At 43.7% G+C, this 17,854-nt stretch overlaps 2 protein-coding genes across 5 annotated transcripts in view; one reads left to right on the forward strand and one right to left on the reverse strand.

Annotated features, from left to right (window-relative positions):
• Positions 1–17,854, reverse strand: part of EPC1 (enhancer of polycomb homolog 1) — a 98,734-nt gene that overhangs the window by 53,312 nt on the left and 27,568 nt on the right. Inside the window, exon 1 of one of the 4 annotated variants that reach the window (XM_004588450.3) lies at positions 16,378–16,538. The exons of 2 other annotated variants lie outside the window; for them this stretch is intronic. In XM_004588450.3, the coding sequence (XP_004588507.2) occupies positions 16,378–16,530 (153 nt within the window). In that variant the 5' untranslated portion in view covers positions 16,531–16,538. Of the gene's footprint in view, positions 1–7,488; positions 7,509–16,377; positions 16,539–17,854 lie in introns of those variants that run through there. One more of the 4 variants, XM_058669577.1, reaches the window with a different exon arrangement.
• CCDC7 (coiled-coil domain containing 7) overlaps positions 16,345–17,854 on the forward strand; it is a 127,016-nt gene continuing 125,506 nt past the window's right edge. Inside the window, exon 1 of the mRNA XM_058669584.1 lies at positions 16,345–16,354. The gene's annotated coding sequence lies outside the window, so the exon portion shown is untranslated. The remainder of the gene's footprint in view (positions 16,355–17,854) is intronic.

A 17,854-nucleotide genomic window follows, 5' to 3' on the forward strand; every position in this document is an offset into this window, starting at 1 on the left:
CTTAACCATTACACTATCGCGCTGGGTCCAAAAAATGCAAGTTCTTAACCACATCCTGTGACTAACTTCACTGACGTTTCAATTTTAGTTTATATACAACTGGCTGCTATACACCTTAAAATGGCTATATGCTACTATTCAGCTGTCTCGTGTCTATTTTCATTTTAGTATTTAGCAGTTTATAGTGGTGAAGCATAATTTTGCTGAACTTGGCAGATTTTAGGATAGTCTAAACTGGCTTATAACTCTAACAAGGCATATGTCAACAGTTGAGGTGCAGAACAGTTTTAGGAGGGGTGTGCAGAGAAATCTTCAATACCTTAGTGAGGGGTAACTAATCTTTGTGTCCTACCTAGTAAGGTATATGTGAATCCACGCTGACCGTTTCCTGTCTGGTTCTAAGCTTTCCTTGTTGTTCTCTGTCAATCTATTCTAATTTTGTTGTTGTTGTTGTTGTTGTTTGGGGGGGGGGTCCTCCGGAGCGACCCTGATGGTCACTGCAAGAGAGGGAGGGGACCCAAAGTTGGAACTAAGTAAGGGCCCTAGTCCTTGTTCCAGCTGCTCCACTGTATATGGTCTGGGAAGCAGTAGAAGATAGCCCAAGTTCCTGGGTCCCCGCAACCCACATGGAAGATGAGGAAGAAACTCTGGTTCCCAACTTCAGATCAACTCAGCTCTAGCCACTGCAGCCATCTGTGAGTGAATCAACAGATGTAGACCCCTGCGCCTCTCCTTCGCACTGTAAAAACCTTTCAAATAAAAATAGATTTTTTTTAAACTAAGGTTTAATGACGAACTTTTATTATATGAAAAACCCAGTTCTAAAACTATAAAGACCAGGGGGAAAATTTAATCTTTATCATATTCAATTCATTACTATATCCCATTCTCAAAATTAAACAAAAATTTCATGACTATAAAAACTTTCAGAAATTTCTGAAATCATATCTGCTGTACACAGTCACAGCTATAAAGTTTGCACAAAAGATGAAATAAAATTCAACAGATATGGGGTCAGCATTGTGGTGCGGCCAGTTAAGTCAATGCTTACAATGTCAGCATCCCACAGGAGCTCCAATTTGAGTGCTGTTCGCTCCATTTCGATCCAGATTCCTGGACCCCAGACCTCACGTGAGAAACCCGGGTGAAGGAAGTCCTGGCTCCCAGCTTGGCTTGAGCCAGCCCTGATCATCACAGGCATTTGGGGAGTGGAGCAGTAGACAGAAAATTCTCTTTTCTCATCCACTCTTAACTCTTCATTTCAAATGAGTAAGTAAACCTTAAAAGAATATATATATATACATACATATATATATACATACATTTAATTAGTCCATAAAACTCAAGGTAAATTATATCTATGGAGTTAATTCTACAATGCTTCCAGATACATGGGGGGAAGGGAGATTCCCTGCAATCTTATATTAGTGGAACTGCATTAAAAAGAAAAACAAAGAAAAAAAATTTATACTGAATTCTCATGTATGGCATATTAGGATACTACTACGGCAGATAAAAAGAAAACCTCAAAGCAAGTACAAGGAAGGTAATTCCAACCAAAGCTTCATGTTCTAAACTTTCAGATCAGACAGCAGTAATTTCAATGAAAGAAAAATTTTAGATAACTGATTTTTATATCTTAGTTAATTCATACTTCAAATAGCAAGAGATTTTTTTTCAAAAAGTTATTATTAGAAGCTGGCTTATACAAGCTTATTAAATCCTGAGAATATAAACTATCCAATGTAAAAATAAACACTCTAGTCTTTGCAAAGGGGACTTGAAAAGAAAACCTGTTTAATTTCTCATATGAATCACAGTTCCTTGAAAGATGTTCCACATTTGAGCATCACTCTTCCAAAGCATTAGGTTTACAAGTATTTAATAAGCCATCTCCTAAGTCAACACAATACACAAGTACTTTTAACACAGCATTTCACAAAGCACTTCTGGAAAGGCCATGTCATTTTGTCTGGCTTAAAATTTTGGCTTATTAGGATATTTCATGTCTTTCCCATAAACCACAGTTTAAATACTACTTCATTAGCCTCACTTCAAAAGCACAAAGACAGGAAAACACAAAATATCACTATCCTAGAAGTTACCAAGTCATAGATTTTTCCAAAACTAAGCACCAATTCAACAAATATTTGTGCCGTACCAATACTAAGCTTTCAATATACAACAGTGTTTTAATTCACAAAGGCCATGTAGTACAGTAAATGAGGCAATCATAAATGAACTTGCTTCCTAACAGTTTTAGATGCTTTGACAGGACTTGGAAAGGGTTAAGTCAAGACAGGCTTCACAGAAACTGGTACCTGAGTGGGGAGTGGGGAGTGGGATTGCTGAGCAGGTAAGAGAAAATGAAAAGCATCTAGGTCAGAGAGAGCAGGAAAAGGCACAAGTAACAACAGAGAATATTATTAGTGAAGTCGTTATTAATAAAAACCTCATGGCATTCCCAAAACCTCAAGTGAGGGCAGAAAAGGTGGGAAACTATTACTGGAAATTGGAGGAAGGGGTATATCATTCAGGAAAGGCAAAAAAATTCACCAACACTATGCTATCACCACCTTCTGCTCTGTAAAAAGTGAAAAGTTCACCTAACAAATTAAACACAGTTTAAATAGCTACAAATAGCCTCCAAACGGAGAAGCAGTAAACTAAATCAAGAACTTTTTAATGAAGAAGCACTAGGACTTGACCGTGTGGCAAATCTTCCGTTGTCTCAACCATAAGCCATGCAAAGCTGGATCCTGAGCCAAGATCAAACTCAGGGCACTGACACAAACGCAGAGACCAAGAAACTGAGACTACAAAATCTTTTGTTAAGACCTCAAAAAGAGCAAAGATGGTGCCTCAGAGTGTTATGCAGTCAGACAAAAGGCCTGCCCAAGAGAACTTTCTGCTCGACAGAGCAGCCCTTCAATCAAACGAGCGCATTTACAATGCTCTAAAGTGGAGCCTTTCAGCAGAGGTTAAAGATTAGTAAAGGGCTGCTCTCAAAGTTTATGCATGTGGCTTTCAGCAAAGGGATGGACCTAATAAAATGCAAAGGCTTCACACATCTTTAATACACAAGGCAGTCTTCAAAAAGTTCATAAAAAATATATTTCTTTTTTGCAAAAGAAGCAGCTTTTGGGGTCAGCACCATGGTTAAACAGGCTGATCCTTCACCTGCAAGCAGCAGCAGAGTATGGGTTCCAGTTCGTGTTTTGGCTGCTCTACTTCCCATCCAGCTCCCTGCTTGTGAGCTGGGAAGGCAACAGAAGATGACCCAAAACCTTGGGACCCTGTACCCACATGGGAGACCCAGAGGAAGTCCCTGGCTTCCAACTTCAGAGTTGTTCTGACCACTTGGAGAGTGAACCAGTGAATATAAGATCTTTCTCTGCCTCTCCTCTCTGATATACCTTTCAACAAAAATAAATCTTAAAAAAAAATAGTCTATTTTTACACAGGCTTTTTAAACTATCCTCATATTCTGCAAAAATATGGCCTATTTGAACTGAATGAGGCAAAAGAAAATAAAGCGAGTTCTGCCTTAAGGAGCCCAAAGTAAGTAACTTAAGAACAGCATTTTTTTTTCCAAACTTCCATGAAACAGGATGAGACGGGCCTGGCGCAGTGGCCTAACGGCTAATGCCCTCGCCTTGACCGAGCGTGGATCCCATATGGGAGCCGGTTCTAATCCTGGCAGCTCCACTTCCCATCCAGCTCCTTACTTGTGGCCTGGGAAAGCAGTCAAGGACGGCCCAAAGCCTGGGGACCCTGCACCTGCGCGGGAGACCTGGAAGCAGTTCCTGGCTCCTGGCTTTGGCTTGGTGCAGCACTGGCCGTTGTGGACACTTGGGGAGTGAATCATCAGACGGGAGATCTTCCTCTCTGTCTCTCCTCCTCCCTGTATATCTGACTTTGCAATAAAAATAAATAAATCTTAAAAAAGAAAGAAACAGGATGAGACAGGAGGCAGAATTAAATGTCCAAGAAGCAAAGCTGAGAGCCACTGGCGAACTATGTCTGTCAACTGAGAAACAGACCCAACCAAGCTTTGGAAATGGCGTGATGGGATACAGAATTGCTACAGACCTGGGAGTCTCCATTCCCACCATCTCTCTTCTCCCTTCAACTTTTAATAATGTTACAGTAACATATTTCACCTGATGTTTTATGTTGGGTGGAATGAAGAAACAGATAATGTTATCTCTTCAGCTTAACAGGTCAAGAGGAATTTTTCTCAAAAGAAGTTGGCCTTAAGGAATTACATCTAAGAAGCATCAACTGTACCTGCTCTAATTTAGATAAGATTCTGGCATTTGAGTTAATACCAGACTAGGAAGCCATCATGGGGCCAATACCAACCAGTGGCAGATTGCCTCCAATGATTTCTACCTCTGGCACTCACAGCCTTGTGCAGCCCCTGCTACAGTTTCCCAGGGTGATTTTTGTGATCAATACGATAGGACAGAAGTGTTGGTATGTAACTTTCAAAAGTAGGTCACAAAACAGTGTGGTTTATCTTGACTGTTCTTTTGTTTGTAATCTCATTTTCTCTCTCCCTTCCTCCTTCCCCCCTTTTTTTCTTCTAGATCTCTTCACTCTGGGGGAAGCCAGTTGTCATGTTTTGAATGACACAGCTAATGGAAAAGCCCCAAGATGATAAGCAGAGGACTTGAGCCTGCATGGACGGCAGGCCTGCTACCATGTGAACGGACCTGGAAGTGAATCCTCCACTGAAACCCTTGCCAGCCACTTCATCGTGATTACCTTTTGTATGTAGGAAACACACAAACACCGTTTCCCTTTAATATAGATAGAGATTTAAAAAAAAAAAAACTTCACTGAGCCATCGTCAAAGACTCTGAGTCAGTATCATCAAGGTACACCACTTCTAAATTCCTGGCCCTTAGTAACCATGAGGTACATGTCTCTTAATTTAAGCCGCTCACTCTGGCAGTAATGTGTTATCCACTAACAAATAACAAAGGGAGTGAGGATGAAAGAGGATAGACATCCGATACGGAGATGAAGGTCGGATCATGCCAGGCTGAGCAATCCCTGTTAAGGAGTTTCTAGTTTCTGCATTTTACCCTATGAGAAGTGACAGTGAGGATTTTCAGTGTCAAAGTAGTAACCAAACTCACATTTAATAAATATCACCCTGAAAACTGAAGTGATTGCAGTTTTCAAAACTAAACATAGGGAGACCAGCTTAGAAGTAATTATAAACCTTTCTAAGACAACTGAAAATTGATCTACTGTATAATTCAGCTATCCCACTTCTGGGAATACATCTAAAGAAAATGAAACTGCATATGAGAAAGTGACTGGTAATCCTGTATTTACAGTAACACAAACTACAATAGCGAAGACATAGAAACAACCCAGATGCCCATCAAAAGAGGAATGGATAAAGAAGCCATGGTACATCTACTCTACGGAATACTACTCAGCCATTAAAACAGTAAGTTCTACCATTTACACAAAATGGTCCCAACTAGAGGCCAATCATATTCAGTGAAATAAGCCAATCCCCAAAGGACAAACATCACATGTTCTCTTTAATATAAGGCAACTTTCATGCAAAATACAAAATCAATATATAGGTAAACACGTATATACATATATTCAAGAGGAATTGTAAATGGAGGCAAGTATGCATCTCTACTTCTGAATAAAAGGATGACTCCCAATGAAACTGTTAAATATATCTTGACAATAGAATTCTGGACTTTCTACCCCTGTCTATACCTTCTATGTCATGATACACTTAAATAGCAGAATGATAGACTTCTGACTTAGAATATAGGGGGAAGCAGTGGGGCAGAGTGGTAGAGGAAGGGGGCCCCCACAGAAGAGGCAAATTTATGAGTCTAAAGAATTGCATATCATTTTTAAAAATCAATACTTTCCTGAATAACACTAACTTAAATGACAGAGAAGTCCTAAGCACTTAAAAAAACTCACATGGAAAACAAAGTAGATTTCTAAAAAGCTACTAAATTCTTCAAAACACACTTTATACACCCCTCAGCACCTGCTGAAAAAACCAAGCATGTATTTAAGCTTAGAGACCAAATTTATTACCTCCATAATATTGCACAATTAGGCATGCAAAAAACTCAAGATCTACTTTCTATCAAAATACCCTACAAGCAAAAAATCACATTATGATGGCAATTTTTTGAAAATTTTCAACCTACTTTTTAAAACACATTCCTGTTATTTAAGTGCTAAAAACAAGAGTAAAAGCTTATAGATCTGAGCACTTAACATATATATGTGCAAAAACATGTACACATATGTACGTATGCATATGTAGGACACCATGCTTATATACATTATCACACAAGATCTTCTTCAACTGCTACATCATGCCTAAAGACAGGACAGGGTGAGTAGTACAACCAGAACTTCAAACAAGCCTAATCCCACTGTGTATAATTTTAACCTGATGGGGCAGCTCCTGTCAACTCTATCAGATGCCACTTCTCTTTCCAAAGACATTCCCTATCCTACTTGAACATGTGTCAAATAACCCAAGGACTCAAGTGCAAAATAAAAGAGAAACAGAAGAAAAATGATTTATCCAACATATATACTGTAAAACATAAATGCTTGGAGTGTCTACCTAGGAAAACAAAATACAATCGCTCACATATCTACATGTGAAAGTAACAGCTAAAAATCCAGGCTTTCTGCAGGTGTGTATTACCAATATAGTCCCTCTGTGACTCAGGATCACCCTGGCTCTCAGCACCATTCTCCAGGATGAAGACGCATCAGCAAAGTCCATGCTATTTTACTCAACTGCTTGCAATGCTGTTTCTTCATCTTCTGACCCAGCTGTGCCTCCCACCAACATGACTTTTCAAGCACTAGCTGTTTCTTCTCTCTCGAACCCACGGACTTAGAGAGGAGGGAGATAATCACCCTCCTTGCTATGCACTACCAGTGCTATATACCACCCTCTTCTTTGCTGTCCTTTCAAAACACATGAGCCCTTAGAAGCTCCTGGCATAATTTTCTCCCTGAAGCTGTCACATACACTCTGTGGATCAGAGTTACAGAACTCAGCTACTACACTCCTGACCATTCTGTCAGTCATCTTAATAACCATGTCTTCACACCCCCTGATCTCCTCTAGCCTTTCTTGTCTTCACTAATTGTGTCACCTCTGAACAACAAATTAAGTCACCTCAGTATCACCGCCACTTTCCTGCCTTGGTGCCAAGATTCAAACACTACCTGTCTCACAAATGATGGGCCAAATCTCCTAGTACAGTGAGTCCTCCAAGTTTCCCGCTATTCCTTGGTTTCTGAACACCTGTATTCCTGGCTTACTCAGTTTAGACTCCCTGCTCTCCCACACTGCCGCAGTCCATCCTGATAGTGTACTTTACACCTACTTCAATGCCTCACTGTTATTTTCCCTCTAAGTATTTGTTGGGAAAGCTTGAGTCTTAAATAAACCCAACTACCTACATAGTGTTGGAAATCAGCCCGAATGCTCAATCATGCCAGTAAGCAACTGGTCTCTTCAAATCATCACAAACGCTCGGTCTTCAGCATGGCACCCAAGCCTAGCTCTCCCATACCTACCTTTGTCTCTCTGAAGGTTCCCCAGACTCTGAGGAAATGATCTCATTTCATACTTCACAAAGGAAGCAGAATCATAGAAAACTCATCAACTCGCACCAACAATTCTTTCTCATCCCTGCCTTCTTTTTTTGTTTTTGTTTTTGTTTTGTTGCACTGGGCCCTGCCTTCTGCTTTAAGGTCTTGCCCTTCTGCATTCATTGGTTGGTTTTTTTTTTCTTTATTTTTAACAATCTTTACATGGTTAATTAGGGCACAAAGATTCAAGGGCTAGGGGAAAGTGGATAAGACTATTATTTCCACATTCTCTCTCTCTCTCTTTTTCTGTATCTGGGGTAAAGGGGGATTTTAAGGGAGAAGCCCCACTCAGACTCCCCACCCTTCCCAGATTCTGAGGTGAGACATGCTCTGAGGGTCTTGCTCAAGTGGTTTTGATAGTTCAACAGTTATGAATCGCTACCAATCTTGCCTTTACAAGCACGATGAAGTCACTGCAGAATCCACTGATTGACATAGTCCATCTTAGAATCTCCGTTTGCCCAGTTTTTCACTGCCAACATATGGCTGGGGTAGTTGATTAATCTGTTCTGTCCTCTGTTGTGGTGCCAGGTATCCTCTGTAGGTTCTAATAGACTGCCATATCCTCCATGTGCCCCTGATTGCGTAATCCACTGCTCCATCTGAGCCTTTGAGGAGGCTCAGCTGCCTTCCTTACTTATAAAACATGAGAAAAGTATCCCTACTCCAATTAGTAATCATTCCTCCCAGGAAACTGACCCAGGACACAGACAAGAAAGTGATTAGGAGCAAAGTCCTTGAGTACCACAGATGAGCTCATTTCACCTTTTAAAGGAAACCATTCTGTTACATTATAGCTCTTTTTAACTACTTTTTAACATTTTAGTCTACAAATTCCACTATCAGTGGCTATTTTCCCTAGCTGTCAGTCATATCTTGTAGCTTCTCTGGGTACCTTACATGTTTGATGGAATGCCAATCATCACCAAGTTTTATGTTGTAGAAACTTGTTATTTCTTTAAACACTTTTAACATTTGTTCTGAGACAAAAGTACCTGAAACTTATTTTGACTTTTTTGTGGTTAGTGTTCAATCTTTGTTGACCAGTGTTTCAATGTTTCAATAAACTGCTCCCAGTATTAAGCCAACACTCCTTTTGAAGGCACCATCTGGTGCTCCTGCTTCAGGTAACATTCCCAGGCCTGTGAGCTTGCCTTTGCTTCCTTCTTTGCAGGGTCCTCTCTCAGCAGGTTTTCAGAAAGGTCCAGGGCCTGGAGAACTAACTTGGGAGTGACCCCTTGGGGTCTCCATACCCTTTCTGGACAGTTCTGCTACTTCTGCTTCTTGGTTTTTGTTTGTTTGTTTGGTTGGTTGGTTTGGTTTTTGCTACTCTTGGCTCTGAGCTCCCCAAACTCTGAATTCTTTGCTCTTCAAAGAAGCTGCCAGGCCTGCTTTGGATTTCTCCTCTCCCCTCCTTGTAATGGAACCTAAAAATTTTCATGGGCAAGAACTCCAGAAACCTAAGGTTCAGTTTTGTTGTCTTCTCTCCTGTGTGTTTTAACTCATTTTTAAGAAGAAATCATTTGCTTATTCAGCAGCCCCCTTTAGCTACTGCCCTATTTTTTCTGCTCTCTTTCCTAAAGAACTTTGGCAAATAGTTAACTGGACTTGCTGTGTCCCTTTCTCGTCCATTATTTTCTATTCCAACTGGTCTTTCCTTCCATCCACTGTAACACAAAAGGTCAATGGCATGCATCTCAGCATTTACTTTCCTGCAGTCATCTTCTCAGTAGACACAATCAATGGCCTTTCTTCTTTACATTTATCCTCATTTTCTTCCTACCCCTTTGATAGCTTACCCTTTAAATAAGTCCCAACTAGGTCACAGTCTGAAATACCAACCATATGCTAAAGACCTACATATATACTGTATCAATCCACAATTTCAAAATGACACACATCTAGTACAAATTGCTCTAATGCACTACATTCTTACATAGCCAATTAGTTCTGAATGAATGAGAAGCACTCTAAACTGAACTAGCCCACCCTTTCTATACCCACTCCTCCTCCAACATCCTGAGTTATCTTCAGGTGAGAGGTCCAATCATCTATCTAGGTGCTCATCCTTAACTCCTTCCATCCATGGCATTCCAATCAAAGGGCGACTTCCATAAGGTCTACCTTTAAAATATTCCTCACGTTCATCCACTTCTCTTCTCATCCACTAGCACTCTACTTAAAGCCACCATTAATGTTTACTTTTTGTCCAATATGATTCATTCTCCACATGGCAGCCAGTTATGCTACGTCAGTCCTTCCCTATAAAAGTGTCCAGTGGTTTACTTCCATTCAAAACAACAGGAACTCCGTTGTAGCTTTGCCTGATCTGGGCCCCTGCATATCTATTGTTTCTCATCTCAGAAAATTCAACCCTGTACTTGCTCTGTTCTAGTTATCCTAATCTTTTTGTTCTAACCTCAGGTTGTCAGCCTAGAATGTTCTTTATCTGTATCTTCACACATCTGGCTCATTTCCATCAAGTTTCAGGTCATATGTTCCTTGATTATGCAAAGAAAACTATCTCCTCTCCTTCTACCAGGAATTCTGTATTATTTTGCTCCACTGTCATAAAAGTCATATTTTCACTTTCATTTCCATGTTTTGTCTGCATTATTTTATTAGAATTCAGCTGCCCAATATACCAAATATGGTACATTAACAACATCCAGGCAGTGTTTCAGGTGCTGAAAACACATCAATGAATATAGCAGAAATAAAGTCCTGCCCTCACAGAGCCCACACAGCATAAGGTCCTTGAGATAACTCCTGGCTGCTCACTGTGCTCACAGAAACTGGCTCACAGTGAAGAAGTAACACACTTCTGCTACAGAAATGAATACAAACAGACCCATTTATTTTCTCAATCTTCGCTGAGTGTAGCCGCAGCACTCGAGTATTTGAGGCAATCACAGAATTCTGGTTCCAATCTCAAACTCATAAAGGCATTCTGTGACTACTACACTCATTCATAGCTTTCACTGTCTTCAAAGCTTAGTTTTAGAACTTGACCCTTCTAAAACTAAACTGGAAGCAATTACCCATGTACCAGATTCTACATAAAATACATTTATGTAACATGCAAATGAAGTCACTCAGTCAAAATTTACCAACTACTCGACAAGCACATAAAATAGATTCGGAAATAGACAAGTGCATGTCAACATAATACGTAACATCCCACAGCTACCTTGGACTGCTTCTCCATCTGGGTGCACAGGAGTTTACATACCCGCACAACGTCAGAGGCCAGGGAAAGCCTCCCAGGATGAGGCTTTTCTCAATCAGTGATTGCCTACACTCAAATTGTTCAGTTTTGTTTTTACAACTACATTATGCAACTGTTCAAGGAGAGACCACAGATAAATATTTATGTCTGAACTCCTCCTCTTCCAACCCCCAAAAAGGGACTATATAAATGGTAGAGGTCATTTCTGAGCAGCAACAAAATGGCCATTCTAAAAATTCATGTTTGTACTTATGAAATTCAACTTACCCCCTCACTTCTCAAAGCTACCTGATACGCAATAATCAAGACTGTTAACACATCGGAGACTAAAGGTCATACAGGGAGGGTAACAGACTCCAAGGGCACAAAGTGAAGGTACATTTTCCCCGAGAACAGACAACTACTACTGGGGATTCTAAATTATAAATCACCCCAACATACAAAAAGCATTAGGAAATGCATTCAGTCAATCACAGGATAGTAAGGCCACACTACACTGAGGGATATTCAACCAAAAACGATTTGCCATCACAATCTGTTAACAAAATTCAGCAAGTTGTCACAGCGTGCACCCAAAGGGGAACCAAGCTTTTTAAAAATAACATCCATCACAGCAAATAACAGGAAAATCTTGCAGAGAACTGCTGATAGCTGCATTTATCAAAGCTACAACTCAGAAAATACATTATAGACTTGTTAAAGTAAGAGGTATGTTTTCTGTCCATTAACTACAGCGGGCTGGTGGATGAAATTCATCTAAAGCTGCAAAGTTGAGTGGCCACCACATTTAAAATAACATAACAACTCAAGATTACCACCTATAATTACAGGCTTCCAAGTTAAATTAATATGATCAAGAACAATGTGCCATAAATGTGAAAACAGTGTAAGTAATTCATGGAAAGCAATTGTAGCCAGTCACTTAGAACACAAATCCTTATTTTACTTTGTGACTTCCCTATACTTTGATTACTACCAAAAAGTTGTTCAACTAAGTCATACTAGTGGCCCAAGAGCTCACTGTGAAAGTCACATCACAAGGTCACAGTTCATGTATTCCTAGATTACAAACTCTCATTTCCTTATGGGTTCTTTTCTTCTAAGAAGTAGAATTAAGTTATGCCACTATTCCATGGAATTACCTGTCCCTTTAAAATGCTACCCCCTGCTTTTAACCACCTGCAAATGAGTGACTCTTAAGTTGAGTCACAAATATATCCAAGACTCCACACCTTCACAATGCAAAGGAATTTACTCCTGATAGGACTTCAATGCTTAACAACATGGCTGTCGGATGTGTGTGTGTGCGTGTGTGTACGCGTGCATGTGCATACATGTGTCCATGTACAAATAAAGCTTCTCTATCGGCCTCATTACCATTATCCCACCACTACAAACCATGACATCTTAGAACACACACAACATAGTCCATTTTAAATTAGATATCAGAAAGATCTTAGGAATGGCTGGCATAGTATTTAATCCTGGCCAAACTTCTGAACCTTTACACAGCTTTCTATCCCACTTTCAAGATTCAAAACTATTCCATATTTTGATGTTACATTTAATTAAATTCTATTAAGGGACCAGCATCATGGCAGAAAATCGGGTTGAGCTGCCATCTGCAACACAGCCAAACCGGGTCGGAGAGCCAGTTGGCTGATCTGCGTCTGATCTAGCTCCCTAAGGCACCTTGGAAATCAGAAGAAAATGTTCCAAGTACTTGGGCACCTGCCAGCCATGTGGCAGCTTTGGGCTCCAGCCCAGGTCATTGTGCACCTTTGGGGAGTGAACCAGCACATGGAAAACTTTAATCTCCCTCTCCCCCGTCAATCCGCCTTTCGAACAAATCGTTTTTTTTTTAAACTCTATTGATTAGAAGACATCACTTCCATATAAATGCCCATCAAGAAGCACCCACATAGCAGTATTAGAGAACAAGCCCACTCATTTCGACTATTGTTTCCGAAGAAAGTGAAATCTAAGTACACTCTAATCCCAAATTTTTCTGAGCCAACTGGCCACTCAAACTTAACAGCAATAAAGTAAACACCTGGACGCTGAAGTTTCTAATAGGTCTCTCCAGTGGTTGAGGCCTCAGTCTCTTCCTGGTCTGTGATATCATTTTACAATGATCCTTTTTCTAGTAAGTCTACTTACTTAATAACTGACAGGCTGTAAGAAAACAAGAATTATGCTATAGGAAATTTCTAGTCCAGCAGATCTAAACCTGAGCTTTTGGCCCCTGCCTATGACAAAAATGTCAAGAAACTTACAAGCATCCACCTTCCACTAGAAAAAGACATCACAAAACATTTTACACATCACATGGGAATTTACCCTGCCTGAATTATTTCCATGCAATTTTCAGAACCCCGGCCTAGAAACTTTTACTCAAAAACACCTGGGACAACGTAGAATATACTCAGATTAGACTTCAATGCTGCTTCTTAACCATCCTTGATGTTTACCCACACTGTTCAACATCTAATGCTGAAATTCTAAATATTCAACTCCTTTCTAATCCAAGCTGGTTTTTTTTTTTTTTTTGCTAAACTTTGTTAACTTTAAGCTGAGACTTCACATAATTTCTCTTCACTTCAAGACAGTAGATAAAATGGAGAAATCTAGACTGAATTTTACAGCTCAAGATAAAGGGGTTAAAAAATGGATTAAAACACTAAAAGCAAAGAACAAAAACCCGATTCTTTCAAAAAATAAGAAATAAAACTTACCAAGTTTATCATCTATTCTTGTGAAACTGATTCTGTTATAAGCTTTAACTGACAAAGCTGCAAAGTGCAGACAGCTCTACAAACTCCGACATTAAATCTCTGACGCTCGTGATTAGGTCAAATCCTTCAGTTCATCCCACTCCAGTTATTTTTCAACTCTACCACAATAACCAAAAATGACAACAAAGTTTCAAAAGCTCAGTAACATTTTTCAACTGCAAACTCATTTAGAGGGGGCAGGGCCTCTACCTAAATCTCTTCAAAAGCTGCTCCCTTGTACTAGTTTAGCTACCAGTACTACAATAGGTTAAAGGGCAGTACAACAGTTACTTCCCCAGAGTAAAAAGACCAATGCTTTTTATCAATTCTACAATAATTACTAGTTATAGTCCCATGTAGATGTAATTTGTTCGTGAAATGCTTTAAGAAGCAGGCATTGGAAACTCCTCTCTAGCCTGACTCAAGGCGTTCAAGCTAACAGTAAGTATATAGCTTTTTCTAAATTGGCGTCCATTCAGATTCTAGGTTACCGGGCCCAAGAGGAAGCATTACTAAGGTGTCAAAAGGCATCGTTTTCCTGAAGCCAAGGCAATTCTTCAATTACCTTTGTTTACATTTGGTATACATTTTAATACTGTGTAAGAGGCTCCAAAGACGCTGCTTCAGTGGCCAACACTCCCAATACTAACCCCTGAGAGAACTGCACCAGGCACTTCTACACTCCCTTTAAGTTCAGTGTCAATTCTTGGGGTGTATGCTTCATTATACAGTGTCTGGTCGATGTGGAAAAATTCAACTGCTCATGGATAAAAGCAGCCTGATTCCAGGGATCAGGAGTGGGGTCTCCATATTCCCTCCTAAGTGAACGGTAACTATCGCTCTGTTAAGTGAACAAATATTAGCTTGTAAAATGTAACAAGCCCTGGTACATCAGCTGAATTCAAGTTATTTTAGGGTACAGCTCTTGGGACTCTCCAAGTATCTCTAAAGCAAGACTGCCCTCAGCTTCTCAAGTGCACTGCCCTTGGGTTGACTGTCTAACACAGAGTAACTGTAATCAATTGCCAGAGCTGGATGACATTCCCCCAACTCAAAAGTTTTCCATAGAACTCATCAATGGAAATAAAAATAAAACCAAAGGGCAAGACGCTGCAATCACAAGTACTTTAATTCGATAACAAATCACTTATTTAAAAATACGCATATGGCAGGATTCTACCCTGGAGAGGTCCAGCCGTGCGCCAGGGACGCACGCACAGTCAGCCGTGCACAGGACTCGCTCCAGGTCACATCTGACTGTCCCAACCACCTCACAGGAAAAACGGTCAACAGTCCAAGCGGTTTCCAGAATTTTATTGTCAATGTTACAGAGCACAGCTTCAATGGTAAGAAGACATACAGAACCCGCCACGGCTGACAGCACAGCTTTCCATAACCCATGCTTCCCAATTCCCATGAACTGTCAGTCAACACACCGTCCCCAGCTACACGGTTTGCATCCGCAGATCTGCAGGCAAGGTCCGGGGATCACGAATCAGCAGGGTACACGGCCGAGGATATGGGGAAAACACTAAAATAGTCTAGCGTCCCTGGGCCTCCCACCAAGTCAAGCTCCACGACTTAAAGAACGTCCTGCCACCGCTGACACGCGGGAACCCACCCGAAGGTGCAGCAGATACCCCGGTGTTCACAACCAAGTGAATAAGCTGACTTTCCACGAGCTGTCAGGAGTGCTGAAGTTTACAGTTCCCCCAGCGACTTGGGACTTGCGGAGAAAGAAGCGGGCAGGCAGGTAGGTGCAACTCAAAGCACACACCTGCAGCGCACCCTAGACGGATCTGCGACACATGCCCAACGTTAAAGAGGAAGGAAAAAACAAAAGTCCGGAACAAGCAGCGATGACGAGGGGTCTCCTCCGGCTAACGGCAGTCGGAGGCGTCTGCCAAAGTCGCAGCCCGGACAGCGCGATGGACCCTCGTCTTCCACCACTCCAAGCGTGCAAGAGAAGGGGCCCTCGCGCACCGACCCGCTGAACCCCGGGTGACGTTTCGGGGCGAGGTGGGGTCGTTAAAGCTGGCCTCCCCGGCCCCTGCGGGAACTCCACGCTGGGGCAGCCCCACCTGCTTTGCCCAAGGCCACCGGGGAAGTGAAAATTCCCCGACTGCGCCCGGCGGCGGCCCTGGAGCGCCACCCGGCGGCGCGCGCGACAGCCTGCAAGCCGGGGCAGCGGCGGCTCCGCGCGGGCTCGGCGGCTCACCGCCCCGTCCTCCTTCCCCATCCTCCTCCTCCTCCTCCGGCTCCGGCTCCTGCTCCTTCCCCCGCCGTCCGCCGTCCGCCGCCCGCCGCCACCACCGCCCCCCAGCCCGATCCCCCTCTTTCCGGATGCACCAGGCCCAACCCAAGCACTAAGACCACAAAATGGCTGCCGGCAGCTTCGTCACGTGACCCCTTTGTGCCTTTCGGGCCCCACGAACTCGGCGGGACCCGGGTACCAGTGACCGGGGTGGTCGGCGGCGGCGGCGGCGGGGAGGGGGAGTGGGCCTGAGAGGAGGAGGAGGAGGGGGCCCCGGCGGGGCCGCGGCGGCCGGGGGGCTCGGGAGGCGGGCGGGGGGAGCGGCCCGGCCGGCGACCGAGAAGATGGCGGCCATTTTGTGTGGGGGCTGCTGCTCGGCCGCGGCCGTCGCCGCCGCGGGCAGCCGTGGCGCGGGCCCGGCCAGGGGAGTTACCACGTACCGACTCCTCTTCCTTCTCCATTCCGGTGGGCATCTGCGGCACGGCCCGGTTTATCGAGGCGTATTCGTGCAGGTCGGGCAGATCCTCACAGCGGAACACCGGCAGCGGCTTCGAGGCGTCTAGCGCCCGCGCCCGAAACGACAGTTTACTCATCTCAGGCGCAGCAGATACCTCTCGGCTCTGGGGAAACGGCCCCGGCCAGCGGGATCATGGAGAACCCGGGGGTTCGGTCCCCACTCGCCGACCGCTGCCGGGGGGACTGGAGGAGGGGCGGAGCGCAGAGCCCGCCGTCTCCGGGCACTTCACACCAGCCGGGAGGGTGGGAGGCTGTGCCGCTCCGCTCCTCTCTCGCTCGCTCTCTTCAATACGCCATGGCCAACATGGCGGACATTAAAACTCCACTGTGCGCTCTTCAGCCAACCCCAGCCATTCCCCACACTGCATCGCGCAGCGGCGCGGGCACGCGGGCGGGGGGGGGAGCGCGGGCTCGAGGCCGGCCCGGAGCGCGCGGCCCGCCAACCCCCGGCGCCCGCCCGGCCCGCAGCCTGGCCCCGGCGCCCCGCGCCCCGTCACCCCGCGGGCGCGGGCAGGGGCGCTGCGGGGGGCGCTCGGACGCCGGGGCGCCCGCTCCACCTGGCAGGCTGGCGCAAACGCTCGCTTTTTCTCACGGTCGCTCCCGTCCCCTTCTCCACCAGAGCCGGGTTTATTTTTTGTTTGGTTGGGTTTTTTTGTTTTGTTTTGTTTTGTTTCCTGACGGGCTGGGGTTGCAAAAAAAAAAAAAAAAAAAAATGCACCAACATGCTGCCGGGGGCCCTGGGGAAGGCGATGGGGAGGAAGGACCGGCGGGGCTCCAGGGCACCTGTGTCAGCCTGGTTGCTAGCCGGGGCACCGGCTGCCAGCGATGCCCTCCGGATCCCGAGCCAAGCCAACCCGCAGGGATGCGGCGGCCGAGGGACGCTCCACAGGCGCCGCGCTCTCCTGCCCGGAGCATCCTGGTTAACCGTGGCGTTTCCAATCTTTAGGATAAAAATCGCCAGCGGAATCAGAAGCGAAGTGCTACTTGGGGTAAACTTTTCACCGGTGATTATTGTTATGTCTGCTGCAACTTCGGGTTATGCTATTTGATAGACTTCGCATCTCCCGGTCTCTCCCAGCGGCCCCAGATTAGAAGGAAGGCATCCTATTCGGCTTCCAAAGTAGCACTTAAAAAAAAATAGATGGTACATTTTTATCTGTTTCTACTTCTGTGCGCTTTTACTGGAATTCAAGCAAAGGGCATCCTTACTGGATACTTGACAGTTCAGGGGGAAAAAAAAAAGATCACAGCAAGATCTACCTCAAAAATCTGAAGACCAGTTATTTACATTCAGTTCACGGTTTTTCTATAAATTGCTGTTTTCGACATCACCATGACTCGAATTTGTTTTCGGAAAACTGTATAAGATGGAATCACACAAAAACACCAACCCTAGCAAGA

The sequence above is a fragment of the Ochotona princeps genome, chromosome 10 (assembly GCF_030435755.1).
Source record: "Ochotona princeps isolate mOchPri1 chromosome 10, mOchPri1.hap1, whole genome shotgun sequence".
Lineage (NCBI taxonomy): Eukaryota > Metazoa > Chordata > Mammalia > Lagomorpha > Ochotonidae > Ochotona > Ochotona princeps.